Here is an 18,497-nt window from a genome sequence, read left to right as displayed (position 1 = left end):
TTTTGCCACTGGTTGCAACTAAGGCAAAGTAAGTAGAATTTGCACCTTGGCTACGAAACACTAATGTGGGTGTGTGTCCTTCTGGTCCTGAGGTCAGCCTGATCTGCTGCTGTCTGCACAAGAAGTTGGACACAGTGACATTGGTCCTTAAAGAAAACTTAATTGCCTGAGCTTCAAATGTCACAGTGAAATAACTATCTTCCCACCATCTCCTGAATAGACCATGGAGGAATCTGAAAGTTGGTATCTGTTGCCTATAAAAAGAAAGGAAGAGGAGAGAAAATTTAAATGGGGGTGGGGGTGTAGTAGGTTTTGTATGTGGGGGTTTTATTCCTGTAAGCTGCCCAGAGTCACTGTGAGTTGAGCAGCCATATAAATTGAAGAGAATAGGACTCCGCAGGCCATATAAATTGTTTAAATAAATAAATAAATAAATAAATAAATGTCCTACTTGTGACATGTGACGTGTCTGTACCTATAGAGATCAGAATCGTGCAGGTAATGGTTTTCCTTGTGACACTATAGAAGTAAAAGTTGGACTTTGAAGAAGCAGGATAGGAAGAGTATTGTCCCTTTTGAACTTCAGTGTTGGAGAAGACTCCTAAGAATACCGTGGACAGCCAAGAAAACAAACAAGTGGATCATTAAAACCCAGAATACTCAATCAAGACACAAAGGACTAGGTTCAAAATTTATTTATTCATTTATTTATCATATTTATAGAGCCGCCCATCTCACACAAGGTGACTCTGGGCAGCGTACAACAATGAAAAAAAATACATAAAAACAACTACATATAAAAACCAGTAAAAACACACAAAACAGGAGGGTTATTACTTTGGACACATTATGCAAAGACTCAGCTCCCTGGAGAAATCCATAATACTGGGAAAGGTGGAAGGAAAGAGAAGAAGAGGATGACCACCAACAAGGTGGATGGACTCAGTTACAGTGGGAATGAGCGCACTGTTGGGAGATCTGAAGGGCCAGGTTGAGGACAGATCATCCTGGAGAAAAGCTAGCTAGGTGGTTGCTGAGTCAACACCAGTTTGATGGCACATAATCAAAAGCGTGCGACCTAACTCAGTTTGTGACTCCAGACTGTTGTTTCTAAACTTCATTCAGCTCAAATGGTGCCTAGGATGCTGGGCCCAGCAATGAGCCTAGAGATGACCAAGAGGCCGTCAGCCAGACCCATCACATTTGTACTGCAGCACTGGGGTTGGCAGATGTTTCTCCCACTGGCTGATGACCTGAAACGGGAAGGGAGAAAATCCAGAACAATCAACAAATGCTTTGCTCTATAAATGATCCACTATAGATGCAAGATCAGGACAGCTCCCCTCTGCAGTAAGTTGGATCAGAGGCAATAGAGGCAGGGCAGGGATCAGCTACAAGGACAGAAAATTTCACACTGGCAGAGTTTTCTGCTCATTCAAGAATGGCTGGAGAGTGTTTATCTCAACCGATTTGGGGGGGGGGGGAGTCTTACATATGAAAACATTATAGACGGTTTGATTTGCACCATTTCAAGTGCCAGTTTTTATGTTTCAACTACTTTCCTAAAGAAGTGGGATGTGTCTGTGCCTTTTGTGAGGATGACCGCTTTAGGTACTGCTTTAGAAAACTGCAGGAACGGGGCATTGGGGGGCCCAAAGTGAGAAACGGGCATGTGTGGATTTAGGATTTTTATTGAGACGGCCCACCCTTTCTCCCATACTTCGAGCCCTGAGCTGGGTTGCCAGTTCATTTTGACAAGGTGCTCCCTGACTTTCGGCAGGTCCGCTGCCCCTCCGATGTTGCTGAACTCCCAGCGTTGCCTAGGCTGGGCGCTGCAATCCCTCCGAGGAAACGGGAACTCCCTTGCAACGACGCCGCTCCGGCGCTAGGGGCCGCCCTTCCCCTCGTTTCCAGACCGAGGACTTTCTGGCGTAAAGCTGCCAGCCTCCCACCAGGGCTCCCTCCCCTCCTCGCCCCCCCCTCGTGAGTCTCACGTTTGCTGCTGCTGCGCTTCGTTTCTACGCGAGCACAATGAAATCGTGTGCCGCTGTAACCCCGGCGCCTTAAGCCCGAGACGAGCGCAAAGGGAAAGCAGGACCCGCGGCGGGATTGCAGGGAGGAGGGAGCGGCGTCGCGCCCACCGCCTGGGAGATACTGCCAAAAAGGGGGGAAAAGAAAAAATCCGGAAAGAAAGAGAAAGATCTCCCCGATCCCCGATCTGGGAGGGATGGAACCTCACTGGGTCGCTCCGCTCCGGAGGCAGAAAGCTGGCAGTTTGTAAGTTTCAGGACCGGTTTGGAAATCGCTTCCCAGACGCGGAGGGATGTCTCTTTTCGCCCCCCAGCCTCGGGCGCGGGGCCCGCGGTAAGCTTCGGGCTGCAGAAGCCTGAAAGATTCCTCTCTCTTTCTCTCTCTCTCTCTCTCTCTCTCTCTCTCTCTTTTTTTGCTCCAAGAGCAAAGCTGCTCCCCCCCCTTTTTTTTCCTCTTGCACGGCGCCAGAGCAGCTCTTGAAAACTCCGGATTTCTGTTCTGGGGGGGCTTTTTGTTTATGGTGGTTCCCCCCACCCGCCAACTTGCCTCGGCTGTTTTCCTTCTGCCGGATCTGGACGAAGATCGGAGGAGTCCGGGCAGCCGCCAGCGGGCTGAGACGCGATGGAGGGCGAGCGCGGAGTAGTTCAACTCTTGGTCAGTCTCGCCCCCCTTCCCGCCCCCTTCTGACTTACGGGTCCCGCGAACAACTTTCTTCCACCTCGTGTCCTCCTCGCCTTACTTTTTTCCGCATTTCGGGCGCCCCTTTCTTTGCGCCCGCGCCGCCACCTTCCAACTCGTCGGAGATGGTGGGGACTCCGATCCCCACTAACTTTCTCCCCCTTTTGGAAAGCACCCGTCAACTTTGTGGGAAGATTTAAAAAGACACCCCAAAAATCGCTTCTTGGAAAGTATTGCTTCCGACGCGTCCCGTATTATTAATAATCCAGGGGAACAGAATCTTTTTTTAAGCGATTCGTACAGCTCGGGGCGCCTTAAAAAAAAGAGAGACCACCTCCCCCGCCCCCTCATCAATTGCTCCACCGCGTTTTCTATGTCTGTGGCAGCTCCGTCTCTGTGGAATGGATCCTGGTCAGTTTCTTCCTTTTTTCCCTTTTTGCCCCCCCACCCCTGAGATCGGGTGCGCTCCCGGGCTAACAGATCTCCCGAAAAGGATGGCGGTGCGTTTTCTGTAGTCCCCTGCGCGAAATCTGTCAAGTTCTCTCCTGGCTGTCAGGGAGGATCATAATTCATAAGGGGGAGGGGGCTGCCTTCGGGTTGCCCTACGAAGAAAAAAAGGGGAAAGAAAAAATCCGATCTGGATCTAGGCGAGCGACTCCCTCGGCCCGGCCATTCATGTGAGCGTGAGAAAGCCGCGATCTCCGGTTGGTGAAGAGCAGCGAGCGCGAGGAGGCGTCCGGGCCGTCGGGATGGGGGACACGGCGCCCCCTCAAGCCCTGGGTCTCCTTGGAGGCGGCGGCGGGGGAGGCTCGATGGCGGCGGCGGCGGCGGCGGCGCCCCCGCGGGTGCACAGCGCGATCGTGGAGAGGCTCCGGGCGCGCATCGCCATTTGCCGGCAGCACCACTTGAGCTGCGAGGGGCGCTACGAGCGGGGCAGGGCCGAGAGCTCGGATCGCGAGCGGGAGAGCACCTTGCAGCTCCTGAACCTCGTGCAACACGGCCAGGCGGCCCGCAAGGGAAGCAAGCACAGCAAGGCGGCGGCGGCGGCGGCAGCCGCGGCGGCGGCGGCGGCCGGCAGCGGCGCCGCCGTGCCTCCTCCCGGCGCCGCAGCGCCCCCTGCGGCCGACTACTATCCCCAGCAGCTGATCAGCAACGGAAGCGCTGGTGGCAGGAATGGGATCAACGGGGAGCAGCCGAACGCCACCGCTGGCGGGGAGCCCAGGAATCCGGCCCTGATTGCGGTGAGTTGCGCGTCCTGGCTGTTTTTCTTGCCGTTTCTCCTTCGTCTGTCCGGCCAAAGCAAAAAATGGCTCGGGGTGGATTTCTTTATTGCGATTCTGTGGTGGTGGTGGTGGTTTTGCTAGTCCCGACTCTCACGGCCAACTCTAAATGCAGGTCCTAACACCGGACAGGGCAGGCTGAGCTGTAGGATGCGAGCGATCAACCAAGGGCTCCCATATCAAGGTTTGGGGATCCTTCTGAACTCGTTGTGAGTCTGGGCGCTTGGGCGGCCTCAGCTGGCTTTGGGACCTGGGTGGTTCCCCACCCTCCGCCTCCACCGTGAGAGATTGGAATCTGGAGCAAAGCTGGGGCTTCTCTTTGCAGTCCTGCCCATCCCAGGTCTCAAGGAAAGCTCTCCCCTCCAAGCCTCTTCAGCTGAAGATCTCTTCCTCTCCACACCCCCCCCCCCAAAAAAAACATAGTCCTTGAGTGGAGTCCTTGAGGTTCTCTGAGCTTGGTTGTTTTCTTGCAAACATTTCATTACCCGGCTAGGTAACATCTTCAGTGCTAGAATGGGATGGGGTTTGTTCTCTGTTTATATACTGTGGCGTGTCCTGCCAGTGTTGGTGGGGGCGGGGGTTTTGCTTTGTTTTGTTTTATTTTTTCCCTCTGGTAGTTCCTTGATTAGGTATTGTTTACTGCCACACCCCCACTAACACCCCCACCAACACCCCCACCAACACTGGCAGGGCATGCCACAGTCTATAAACAGAGAGCAAACCCCATCCCATTCTAGCACTGAAGATGTTACCTAGCTGGGTAACGAAACATTTGCAAGAAAACAACCAAGCTCAGAGAACCCCAAAGACTCCACAGTTCAACCCTGAGCTACACATATTCGCTTCTATTGGTAGCCCTTGAGCGCCTGGTCACCCTGACCTGCCTTGGAGGCTGGGAGGGACTGGATGGGGCAGAAGAGCCTTGTATGGAATCCCAGCATGATGGAATGACTGTGCAACCCCCAGAGCTGGGACAATTCCAACTTTAGTTCCAGATGGGCTTGTACCCCCCTGGAAGGAAGATCCAGTTTCCAGTTTGGGGAGGCTCTCTCGGCCTCCTGGCTCCTCCCTGAGCATCAGGCAGAGGATGGATCAGGAGAGCCTTTGCCCCCGGATTCCTGGAGTTTTTGCTGAACTACAATTCGTAAAACAATTTAGTGGCCCGTTTTATTCATTGGTTTGTTTCATTTGATTCAGAGGGTGACACTGGGCGGCTCACAACTCCAAACAACAACATTCAAAATGTAATGTAGAATAGGAAACAGACAAACACCAGCATCCATCTGAACAGCACACTCTAAATCCCCCCAAAAAACCCAACACCCCAACATCTAGCATCCCCAGGGACAGGTCTTCAAAGCCTTCTGGAACATCATCAGGGTAGGAGCCACATACATCTCAGGGGAGCTCTATTTGCCAAGTGACCCTGACCTGTTGGGCACTATGATGCTGATATTTCAAGAACAGCTTCCAGGCACTCTTCAAAGGGCTTAGAAGAGGAAAAACTCCTCTTCCAACAGGATTTTGGGCACTGGATGGACATCAAGATGCTTCTTAACCCCATCTGGTGATTATGTTTTTTAGTTATGTTTTTATGTTGCCTTGGGGATCTGTGCTTTTATGTTGTGGATGACGAATCATTGATCGGGGTGAATGATCGGTAGCATAAAATAAACCTGCAGCTTACAGGCCCAGAATTGCTAGTGGATGCCACAGAAATTCAGCAGCAAATCAGCCACAGTACTTCTTTAAACAGCCCTCATTTCTGTCCTTCAGCCCACCAAAGCACCCCCTGTGGTCCAAAATTGCCATTTTAGGCCAGTTTTGTCCCCTTTCAGAGGACTTTTGAGAACTTTAATGGTGGAAGTGGGCACGGAGGTCTTTGGGTAGCAAACTGCTTCCATCTCCATTCTAAAAATTCTCCTAGACCATCTCCCCTCAAATTTAAACCAATGGGAGTTCTTTTAAGCTGGGGGTGTCGTGATAGGGCAAGGTCAAAAAAGTCAAGATAGCAGTTGAACTTCTGACTGTTTTATATGAGTGATGCATTGCACATAAAAACAAGGCAGAGCTTGAATCGCACCATGTGGCTGCGATATTGACCTTTTGACCATATTCTGCAGACACCCCTATTTTGAGTAAATATCTGTTGCCTAGTATCCCTAATGGGGTCTACAGACACATCCTTGGCACCCATCAAGGTCCCCACCTCATGTCATTTTATATTTTTAGATTATTTTAATTTAAAAATTGAGCAGAAAACGAATAACACTGCAAAGCAAACCACCAGCCTCAAACACCTATGTTGCCAAGAAGCCACTGGCCCCTGTATAGCCTTCCAGAAGCCTTCTTGGAAAATAAAATGTTGGGTGGCTCCAACCAAGAGCTTGGTTTGACTTTTGGTATACACATGTCTAGTGTTGACTGAACCCACCATGGCAACCATTTTGCAAGAGTGCCAGAACCTGCTTTCATCCCTGGCTGCAATCAAAGAATAGGTGAAAGGCTAGTTTAGAAAATTATAAGGGTCATTCTCCCTAGATTCAGGTCTATGTCAAAATAACATTAAAACATTTGCATGGCTTCCTACCTTTTTTCTCCTGACAAACATACTGTAGCTAACACTTGCAGAGAGAGGAAGAAGAAAGTCAGCAAGGACCATTTATTAACTTATTATGATAACACCCGCCAACTTAGGCAACTTTTAATACAGAAATATACATGTTTGTGGAGAATAGGTCTATGCGTGTGCAATTTCCATGTTCAGGAACAGTATACTTTCAACTAACAGCTGTTTGGGACAGAACATCTCTATATTGCATTTATATCTGGTTTGTAATCTACTCAAAGGCATTTAACTGGGTACAGCTGACGGACAACTTGGTCTGATTTAGCAAGAATTTGTTTCTGTTCTAGCCTCCTTTCATTGAGAATGAAGGAAGAAAATGTGCTGAATTTCTTTCTGCCACACAATTACACAGAGCAAGAAGAAAAGGTCTAGGACCTTAAGAAAGAAAGTGAGAGTGTAGACATCCAAAAGAGGACTATAGCCCTCCAGGTATTGTTAGAGCCCAATTCCCATCAGCCTTTCCAACTGGGTTAATTGCCATGGGTGATATGCATTGCTTCCAACAACTATGGAAGATGAAATTCCCATAAATAGCATCTGAAAGAAGCCATGATAGATATGCTGCATGGATAATCTATAAACTAAATGATGGTCTCTGCACTACTGACTATCAGGGATGATCACTGGCTTGCGTTAAATGTGCCAAAGAGTGTGAGTTGCTACATGTGTGGTACTCCTCAAGGACTATTACCTTTTTGATTTGTAATATAAGAACCATTTTAACAAACAAATGCAGAAGATCAGCTTTCCCAGCCTGGTAACTTCCAGATACTTTGAATGTCAACTCCCAGAATCTTGTGTTGGTTGGGGATTCTGGGTTTTGAAGTTGCCAGGTTGGGAAAAATTGTTCCAGATATTACTTATCCACAGTCCTGTATTGGTGGAGCATCATTTCAGAACATAGATTCATTTCTAGGATCTTGGAGCTGCAGATAAATGGATATTTCCTGGGAAGAGTGCATGAGGTTTTCACAATTGTAGGAATTCCTTCAAAAAAGCTTCCTGCTACTTCTCAAAAAAAAAAAATCACTGGCATTGTTTTTCCTGAGAAAAAAGAATGGATGAAGTTATTCTGCCTCACACATTATTTGTTTCTACTAGCCAAGTCCTTGCCTTTGCTACTGCTATTCCATCATCCAGCATTACTCAGATAATAAATGCAGATTCTGTGGACCTCAAAATAGCATCTTCTTACTTCGGTCATGTGGAGGCAATGTAGAGGATCAGCAATCTTCTACAAATAGAACTGTGGTATTTCAGGTGTTCCTTAAGTAGCAGCTCATACAGATGCAAAATGTTGCAGGGATGCTCTGCATCTGGTGACTTGGATCTTTTGTGCTGGTCCTCTTGAACGTCTAGAAGTGAACGTATGACAGGGAAGTTCTTTGGGTAACCCAATTGTTAAATGCCTTGTAGCCCTATAATGGTAGGGTAAGAAGATGATCTGGATTTCTTCTGATTTAACAAGAAATTACTTACCGCTTCCTACTGTTGCAATTCAAGGCTATAAAGATACAATTCACTTTAGCTATTTTTCTTGTTACAAGAACGTCTGACTCAGTAACTCTTCACGTAGACGGCAGTATCTGTGTGCTACCAAGTTGCATGCATTCGCTTCTAGCAATCTGACAATTCTGGGTTGATGGGAATACCACCAAAGCTATAGAGCCAAATTTGCAGTAGTTTTCTCAACATCGTTTTCAGCCTGGGAACCAAGGAATGAATCTGTGGGCAAGAAAATTGCAACTAAGGAATAATGGTTTGTGGTCACTGGCTCTTTATTGCTGTGGGAACCTAAATATCTGTGCATAGTTGTACAATTGTCCTGGTGTGAATGATCATACTCTTTTTTAACTTGCACTTGTGAATGGCTGTATGGATGTGCACACAGTTACCAGCTTTTTTTCTTTTTAATGGAATTGAAATAGCTGGTATCTGTTACACCTTTCCACAGTTGCTCACCATGCTCGTGTCAGGCACCCCTACTGCAAACATGGATAAAGGATGTGGACTTCTTAAGCTTCTCCTACAATTACAATATGGTTCTTGGGGTATGTTTATTTTTAATTATGCATTAATTTTATCCCATCTCGCCTTCAGGATCATATCATCAAAGAATCAGGGTGGAAGAGATCTCATGGATCTTCTACTCCAACCCCTTGCTCAGTGTAGGAATCTACCCCATAGTATCTCTGACAGATGGCTAACCAGCCTCTGTTTAAACACATCCAGCAAAGGAGAGTCCACCATCTTCTGAGGCAAGTCTGTTCCACTGTTGAACAGCTTTTATTATTAGGCATTTTTCCAGCTTCTGTGTAATTTAAACCCACTGTTTCTTATCCTGTCTACTGAAACAACTTTGCCCTATCTTCTGTATGGCAGCCTTTCTAATACTTGAAGACATCTATCATGTGAGTGTGCAGTCTTCTCTTCTCCAGGCTAAATACTCCCAATAGCTCTGACTGTTCCTCATAGGTTTTTTTTTCTTCTAGACCCCTAATCATCTAAGTTGCGCTATTGGCTCAAAACAACGTACAACACGTAGCAGTTCTTCCTTTAGTTTTTCTCTACAACAGCCTTCCAAAGAGATAGGCTGGACCAAGAGGTAGTGATTGGCCCAAAGTCATCCAGGGAGCTTCCATGATTGAGAATAAATTCCAAGCTGGCTTCTACCTCTTAACCACTATATCAGCTGGCTCTGTTACACTTGGCTGCATTATGAAGAAGATGAGTACTTTGGCATAATCAGAAGAACTCCAAATGAGAGTATAAAATTAAATTTGTCCTTGAGCCACATAATTGACTATTCTGATATTGTTGGATTGAGCTGTATTGGGCATCCCCTTTAAGGTAGTCCCATCTTTATGGTCAAAATACTGATATGAAATATCTCAATATAGAAGAAAAAAACTTGTCCAGTACCTTGAAGAATGAGAGAGGCTAGGTCATTATTTGTAAATCAGTCTTAAAAATTACTGTGAATCTTTGGTAAATTACATTGTTCCCAGGAAATTTCTACAGAGCTTTCCTTCTTCCCCTTCCATGCTTTTCAGACCACAAAAAAGCAATTAATAATGTTTGATGTTTAGAAACATGTCTCCTTTTATTTGCAAGGCTATGCCAAAGCTGAGTTTGGGTTAGTTGGTTAGATTTTTTCCCACAATTTATTCAACATGTTAGATAATCAAGTAGGAAAAAGTATAGTTTCTGGAGAGTTTAAAACTATCTGATATTTATTTAGTGCATTTCAAAAATATTCAGTGTACATTAATTCAAGGAAGGTTACAAAGCTAAAAAGGAATGTAATTTGTTACAATAGGTGTGGAAGAGCAGGACAAGACTGAGAAATGGTAATTTATTTCAAGCTAACTTCTAAACTCATCCTCAAGATAACATTTTAGTCACATTCATAAGCTGATTCTGCCCTACCTGAAAAATGTCCCATAGATTTCAGTTGATTTAGTACCAAGCAAGAGTGCGTATTTCTTTGTAATCATCTAAGAAATAGGTTTTTCAGTTCATTAAACAAGTAAAGCACATGAGTAATGTTTCTTCTTATAACTGAAGTGATGTTTTTTAAAAGGAAGGGAAGAGGGAAATACTTGAGGATTCCAGCTTTGAAAAAGACCTGAAATGTGTTTTCATATTGTTGTAGGACATGTTGCCTCAACTTTCAAGAACTTTTCAGATAGTGACAGTTGCTGGTGGTGGCAGCTGAGAAGACATCTTACTTTGCTGCTGATTTTAAAATGATAATAAAGAAGACATAAAGATAATATTTACAATGAGTAAAAAAATAGAGCAAAATAATTATTTTGCCCTGATTGGTTATTGTATTGTACTTTTTTTAAGAAAAGAGGAAGACAGAGGAAAGGGAAGGAGAAGAACATGTCTTCCAACCTGCCATTCCTTTACAACTGTTGTTATTTGTAAAGCTCTTAAAAGTAGGACAGGTTCATGTGACATATCCTACAGGAATATAAAAACACATTCTATTCCCTTGATCATAGGATGTGATAGGAAACAAGAACAAAATTCCCAGTTTTGTAATATATTTATTGAAATGCATATAGTCTGACTGAATTTGGTTGTAGTCTTGGGAGCGGGGTTGTTTAGGAAAAGGTGAATACACTTGGAAATAGAAGTATATAAAGTAAATAATGCTTAGAGAAATGAAACGATTTCCTCTCTCTTAAGATTAGGGGCCAGAAGTGTCCAACAATTTTATTACAATTATAAATCAAAAGACCCATATCCCAAAACATCTGGAAGACACCTATTCCTGATCTGGCCTTGAGTAATCACAAACAATATTATCTAAAAAGTGGCAATTCATTTTATTACTATCTTTTCCAATCATAATTAGGTCAGGAAAATGGAAGCCTGTTCCATAGTAAATGATGTCAACTTGCAAATTACAGGGAAGCCTGGCTCAGATTGCTGTTAGTCCTCTCCCCTTCGTACATAAGGACCTGCATTAGATATACTATTAGCAGGATAAAGGCTTTTCATTTGCTTCTTCAGCGTTAAGAAAGCGAAAGGGAGGCTGAGTGTTGGTAATCAAAGGACGAGACCTTGGAGGACAAGATCAAAGGCAGGAATAAATAGCTTCTCACCCATCACAATTTTCTTAATATGAAGCCTCTGGTATCCTTCAACAGTTTACACAGGTGCAGCATTCCTGCCCTTGGGGGTTTGTATCTGTGCCAGCACATCCAAAGAGCTTCGTGGGAGTGCCAAAATTCTCCATGTGGACAAGGTCTAAGAGAGGCATAATTCCACTAGAAGGTTTCAATTGCAGTGCCATAAGCAAGGGTTTCAACTGCAGGAGGTGTCAGGATCAAACTTCTTATAGTGTATTTTATGTAAAGAACATAGTAAGGTACTTAGAATGATCTGAAGATTTGCTACTCTCCCTTGTTTCTCCTTTCTGTAATGTTAGTGAGAGATCTTTCCTATGTCTTGTGTCCGTGTTCTACCACTTAATTATGGCTGATTCCTACAATTTATGTTCCTATATTTGTATGTGTGTGTTATGATGTATATTTCTAAGAGAGGTGTCAACTTTAACAGTAGATTCTGCATAATCCAGAAGAAGCTAGAATTAAAAGCAAGCATTCAGAAGTACTTTCTGTAGCCATTTAGACTTAACTGGCATCTCTTCATGATTTTGGCAGGCATCAAGGTTGTCCTTGATAAGGATTGATTTCACGCTAGTATTAATTTTGGAGAAAATGACTTGCTGAGATTCCACATATCACTGCCAAGCAAAGCCATCACAGTGTTCTAAAGTGTGGAAGGAACCAGTTGTTCAAGTGTGAAATGCTATGCACCATTGCATGTTCTCTATGAAATGTAATAAGATGCTAAATTATCAATTATCAGATATATAAGCAATAGCTAAGTAATACCATTGCCTATAAAATCTTTAAATAGAGCTAAGTATGAAACTAGTACGAACACTAGATTCCAAAAAAATATGGTAAGACCGGAGTTGTCAAAGTGTGGCTCATAATCCCCCTAGGATGTTGTGAGTAAATGGAGGGGGGCAATTGATCAAGTTTGCTCAGACAAAGCAGGAGCGCTGCCAAACCAAGCATCCAGGAGGGCTTAAATGGGTGACAAAACTCATAGCGGGTTTTGAAAAATAGCTCACTCCATGATTCAAACCATTTCTCAAATTTTTTCACCAATCACAGCAGTCTTCTTTATTTAGGGTTATTTAGTTTTATTTGGGAGTTATTTGGTTTGGGTTATTTAGTTTTATTTGGTTATTTAGTTTTATTTGGGAGGGTCGAATAAATTCATTTATCCTTAGAGGCAGGCATGATATTGCAAAGTTAGAGAACCGCTGCTATAAAATAGTTTAAAAATTAAGAAGTAGCCACACTAAAGGAAGTTAATGGGAAAGAAGGGCAACTGTTTGTTTCAAATATTGTAAAGCTTTAGAAAATGCGTTCTCCCCCAAGTGGTATAATTGGAAGAAGACTTTAACATATGATTCCGGTGCAAATGCATAACACCTTTGCTATAACTTCATTTCTCTGACATCTTTTGTTAATATATGGTATGTATCCCCTACATGCTATACAGTATGCTCCCAAATGTAAACCACTATCTACATTTTACACTCTTTACAAGGTGTAACAGGAATGGTTGTCCCTTTAGAGAAATGTTGACAGTGTGATGAAAAGTCTGTCACTTATAGAAAAATACATTCAACACTGAGCCAGACTCCGATAGTTCTTGAGGCTATGGAGTTCATACTGAGATTGTCAACTGCAGTCCTATTCAAAGTTGAGGAGGAGCTTGGGGGCAACCCTCTCCCATGTGAAAAAAACAAAAATGCACGTATAAAACACATTTAAAAAAAAATCAGAAGGCTAAACTAGAATACATCTATTTGGAGATATGGCTAAGGATAGATTCATAGAATTATGGAGTTGGGGAGGTCTGTTTAAACCAACTCTTTTCAGAGCAGAAATCCAGATTAAAGCAGCCTTAGAGGATGACTGTGGGACCTTAGCTTCAATGCATTCTAGTAGTGCAGTGTTGTCCAAACTTGGCCACTTTAAGATGAGTGGACTTCAATTCCCAGAATTCCCCAGCCAGCCACGCTGGGGTCCCATGCTGCTGGGGAATTCTGGGAGTTGAAGTCCACTCATCTTAAAGTGGCCAAGTTTGGACAACGCTGTAGTAGTGTGTCTACAATCTCTTTGGAGCACCGGTTCCACTGTTGAACTGCTCATATGTTAGGAAGGTGGTTTGGTTGTTTTTTTCCTGAAGTTCAATCAGAATCTTTCATCCTGTAACTTAAATCCATAATTCTGTGACACGCCAGTTATCCCCCATGCTATATCTGTGACACTGCCTCCCCCCAAATCCTGCTGTGCTGCCTCATCGTAGGAGGGGGGTATTCCTGGGAGGGATGAGTGAAGAACATCAGGAGCGTATGCCAAGATTATATATTCCCAGCAGGGTCACTGAAGGCATGAAGGTCATCCCAACTGCCCAGCTAAAGCAAGCAGGCACCTATACTGGACAGTAGCAATATAGGAAGATGCTGGAGGTGGATGTTCACTTTAGTGACAGTGCCAGAGGCATTGATTCATACTGTGTGGGAGGAGGCAATGGTAAACCATTCCTGTATTTTTACCAAGAAAATCACATGGAGACATGGAAAAAAATCTATGTGGTCGCTAAGAGTCGACACCAACTTGATGACACATAATCAATCAGTATATGTGCATCTGACTTTTCTTTCCTTCATGAAAACCTTTGCATTTTTCTCTGTTCTGTTACTTTTAACCCATTTCTCTAACCTATCAAGATCGTTTCAAGTTTCATTTCTGTCTTCTAGGGTATTTGTTATTCCACCTAATTTTATTTCATCTGCAGATCTAAATGCATTCCTTTCACCTCTTCACCCAAGTCATTAATAAACACTGAAGAATAGAGAACCCAAGACTCCTTATTCTTTTTTATAAGTTCTATCTTTCAATCTGTACATGCCAGGTGTAGATTTCATCCTGCCATTTCCATTAATGCCTACTAAATCATAGTCACCTTCCTGCATTAAGACTTGTAGTTCTTTGTGCTTGTTCCTCATACTCTGTGTTTTATTTTGGCTTTACAATTTCATTCCCCATCCTGTACTAACTTAAATTTCAGTTGTGTCCTCCTAACGTGCAAAACCATAACCATTACACACCCCAGTTGCTTAGCCAAAACCAAACAATTAACTTTATGTATTACGTTATATAAACCAGCCAATTGTTTTAAGCCATACTGTAGTTTGTATTATTTTGACTTAGAATATTATAGGAACAGAGCCATTATGACTTGCTAACCATGGTTTATGGTGTTGCATGAACACAGGTTGAATGCATCTCAGTACAAGAATGAAGATGGGAAAAGCAGCATTCAGCCTATAGCAGGTGTTCCAGGGATGTTCATTCATGGTCTTAGATCATTAAATGGACCTAACCTATGTTAAACCTCATAATGCATTGACCAGTTGGTGGACATGAAGAGTTTTCCAGATGATCTGCTGCTGCTTTAGGGGCTCTGCAGTCTCTTTCTATTCTTTAAGATATAAGTATTCACCCTGGCTCTCCTCTTTATTCATGCATGAATGGCATTGCAGTAGTGTACAGAGTTGTGTGAGTTCCCATTTCTTTCTCCAGCAATCCCATCTATTGGATCTATCTCACGTTCACCTTTCCATCTTTTCCTTCCCCTGTTTGTTCTGGTGTTCTGGTGCAGCAGTGTCTACAACAAAAAATGACTGGTATGAGACCAGTTTCTTCCTGAGCTGGTGTTGGGTTTATTGAATCAGCTTGCAGGGTCAAGGGTGGTAAGGGGGCAAGGGGAGGAAGATTCATGTGCTTCAAAGGATCAAAATTCAAACCTTATAAATTGGCATAAAGAAATTTACTTGAGAAAGTCACAGATAGTATCACAAATGGCTAGCAAAATTTCTGCAGGCAAAGTAGTGTTTTTAAAGCTGTTATGTCTGGCCCCCTGGGCAACAACTTTTCACAGAAAGTCCTTTGGCATCTTAAGAGCCTTCTTCCATAATATCTCCAGTGTACTTTAAGACAACTTAAGAAAGCAGACCATGATGGTTTATACATGGGAGAAGTGATTTTGGCCAGATGTGGATTTTATTATTTATTTATTTATTTATTTATTTAGATTTCAGATTTGATCGCCGCCCATCTCACGAGGAAGTGACTCTGGGCAGTTTACAACAAAAACAAATAAATATGAATTAGAATACAATGAAAATAGTATAAAATACCATTAAAATACAATTGCAGTAGATCATTCTTTTTCCATTTGTTGTTCCTCTGACTTCACATTAGAGCATTAGTTTCTTAATTGCTGTTGCTCATGAAACTACAAAATAGCATCCATACAATAGACAGGAATCCTGAATACCTATTTGTAAGGAAAAGCTATACACATAAGTGTGGGTTCCTTCACAGTTCTGCAGAATGCATTCCTAACAGCAGGAATCTCTAGGATGTTGTTGATGGGTATGACCTCTTCTTTAAACATATGAGAAATGGGTTCACTTGAACAAACTGTTCTCGCTATCTACCTTTATAAGTCCAGCCATAGATCACTGAATCCTACAGTTCTGATTATGAGTTACATGTTAAAATAGAATTAATGTATTCTCTTTAAGTTGTGAGTGATGGTATTTGAGTTTTGAAATGTCTCTTGGATACACCACACAGTGACTACTTTTCATAAGGACATTTAATACTCATATTTGCAGGGTAGACCAAAATATCTCAGAGCAAATTAAATTGGTTTACTGGGTAAATATGCTCTGTCAAAGGCTTCTAAAAATGGGGACTCGTATTACACACAAACCCACACATATAAAAGCTGGGGCTACTAGCTATTGTACACTAGAAAGCTTGCCCAAACTCAGTCTCTCCAGCTCGTTTGGACTGCAGTGTCCATATCCGCTACCCAGCATGGCCACCCTATCTGGAAAGCATCAGGTTGGGGGAGGCAAGCTTAAGAGGTCAATAACAACAGAGCAAACATTTTAAGCAGTTAATGGTATAATTTCCAGGTCCCAAACACGGACAGGTTTGTTAATGCTTTCTTAATACCATAAGAATGCTTTCTTTTTTCTCCTTTGCCTCCAAGTGGTGAACAGTTCTATAAGTGCTACCTACTCAAAATAAAAATATAAAATTTTAATTTATATTATAATATATAAAAACTATATTTACTTCTTATTTATTTAGGTCTATTTGTATTGTATTTTTGACTGAATTTAGCTTCTCTGTAAGCCATTCAGAGTCGTCGTTTTTTTAACGAGATGGGCAGTGATAAATTTGATATATAAATAAATAAATAAAATTCCCAGTATAGAGTGATAGAAATCAACTTTACTTTTTGCCTTAGCTCCACCCACCTTTTGAAGTAGATGCACATCCTGTCATTCAAAGTTGGCCTTTTGAGCATCCCTGCTATATAGCAAGAGGTCAAAATATCTGCTAGAAGGCTGGTGATGGCTTCAGGTGTTTTCATATGGGATTCCGAGACTCAGACCAGCATGCTGAAAAAGCCCAAGAAACTTGGACCAATTGGGAAACTTCCTGGGTAAGGAAGTTAATAAGAGTGTACACATTTTCTTGAAATACAAGTTACTCACTATTACTGAACATGGTCTACATGCTCACTTCATATGGGGCTACAGTGAGGCCATACAACAGGGATGGGCACCCTAGAATTTGGCCCCATGCCCTTAAAACGTTTTAGCCATTCCATTCCAAAAGTCCTCCAAGGGCCAAAACAGCATTCAGAGGTTACAGGTTACTGACCTCCACCATATAAGCTCACCATGTGTTTCGCATGAACTAAGGGCAGTATTAAGGGTTAATGCCATGGTATGCTTTGGAGAGAGGAAACAGGCCAACCCAGGAAATACCACATTTGTTGCTGTTAACCCCCTGACAAAGCAACCCTTCAGAGGCATTGGGGAGGAATTAAATGGAGGGCACCATGAACAATGCTGGACTATTTTTTCCCCTGCTGCTGATGTCTGTCAGTATAAGACAGGATTAGGCAACATGGTGCCCATGGTCCCCAGTGCACCCCACTGAGCTTCTTGCCCTGATTTTTAAAAGACACATTTAATTTTAAAAGAAATGGAAGTCACTATGCTTCCAAGTAAAGCAATCGCCTGTAGTAATACTTATTTATAACAAAACAAGAGGCAGGAGTATTAGGTACGTTTGCCACCTTGAGTTGACCAAAATAAAGATATATATATATAAACAAAAACTGTGGGATAAAAAAATCTAATAATAATAATGACTGGGATGGTAGAGACTGTCCTTGGGCGCTGGTTCATCTTCTGATAGTAGGTGTTTGTGTATGCACCTAACATATCCTCTCCCATTCCTAACTACAACCCTGTTGCCCCAAAGGTTACCTATCTCTGGGGAAAGAAAATGAGAGTTGAATGGGCAGAACTGCTGCAACAAGAACTTGGTCAGTTTCTCCGACCTACACTGGTTCTGCTGCCTCAGCTTCACAAGAATTTAACAGAGTGGAATACCTGCAAGCCGAAGAGAAACTAGCTTGCTCCTACCACTTTGTGGCTGAACAGATTTGGCCCCTCCTCTGAAAAGCCACCAAACCTGATTCTCTCCTAGTCCCTACAGCATGGACCTTGGCAAGAAGGCTTCCCTGGTGAATGAACATAGGTCCCTTAGTAGCGAGATCCATACAGAAAGGCTTTCTGGGCACAGGACATTGCAAGCTGATCCCATCTACCATACCTGTCCCCATCCATTCCAGTCTTCTCCTTTAGTAAATAACATGCTGCTCTGGAGTTTCTCACTTGTTCCTTCTCCTCTTTTCTTTCCAAGAAAGGTGGTCTTCCCCCCCCCCCGCTCCCCATTTGGCTAGTTAAATTTTGACTTTCTGAGCTAACGTGAGGCTAACACACACCTGTCAAACACATGGTTTCGACGTGTTCTCCAAATGGTTATTCCTTCACCATGTTGTTCCAAGTTGACTTTTTTGGACATTCAAGTTTTGGAGGAAGTTTTGGGTTGTTGTTGTTTTTTGTCAGGGTGGGGGATGTGCTTTATTTTCTCTTGTTCTTGTTCTCTTCCTTAATGGAAATCTGTTTTCCCTAAGTGCACTTCTCCCTCTCCTTTGCTAAAAGGTTTATTTAGGGTAGCTTTATGGATTAATTTTCCCACCAGAAGGTAGGACAAATAACATTCTAACCATTTAATTGTGGAATATTTATTATGTCAACTCTTGAACAGAATTGTATTTTTTAAAATATAATTTATCCCTTAAGTGTTGTAATAAGAGAATGGATTCTGGTACATTCA

The 18,497-nt window shown here is 43.1% G+C and overlaps 1 protein-coding gene across 1 annotated transcript in view; it reads left to right on the top strand.

The window, feature by feature from the left end:
- Window positions 1–1,261: 1,261 nt before the first annotated feature.
- MAML2 (mastermind like transcriptional coactivator 2) overlaps window positions 1,262–18,497 on the top strand; it is a 178,537-nt gene continuing 161,301 nt past the window's right edge. The window contains exon 1 of the mRNA XM_088140598.1: window positions 1,262–3,950. Within this exon, the coding sequence (XP_087996724.1) occupies window positions 3,459–3,950 (492 nt within the window). The 5' untranslated portion in view covers window positions 1,262–3,458. The remainder of the gene's footprint in view (window positions 3,951–18,497) is intronic.

Source organism: Python bivittatus, unplaced genomic scaffold (genome assembly GCF_059951505.1).
Source record: "Python bivittatus isolate LINGU-HERP-01145 unplaced genomic scaffold, Pbiv_v1 ctg000340_np1212, whole genome shotgun sequence".
Classification (NCBI taxonomy): Eukaryota; Metazoa; Chordata; class Lepidosauria; order Squamata; family Pythonidae; genus Python; species Python bivittatus.
Note: the sequence above shows the minus strand (reverse complement) of the source record. Positions and strands in the feature narration are given on the sequence as shown.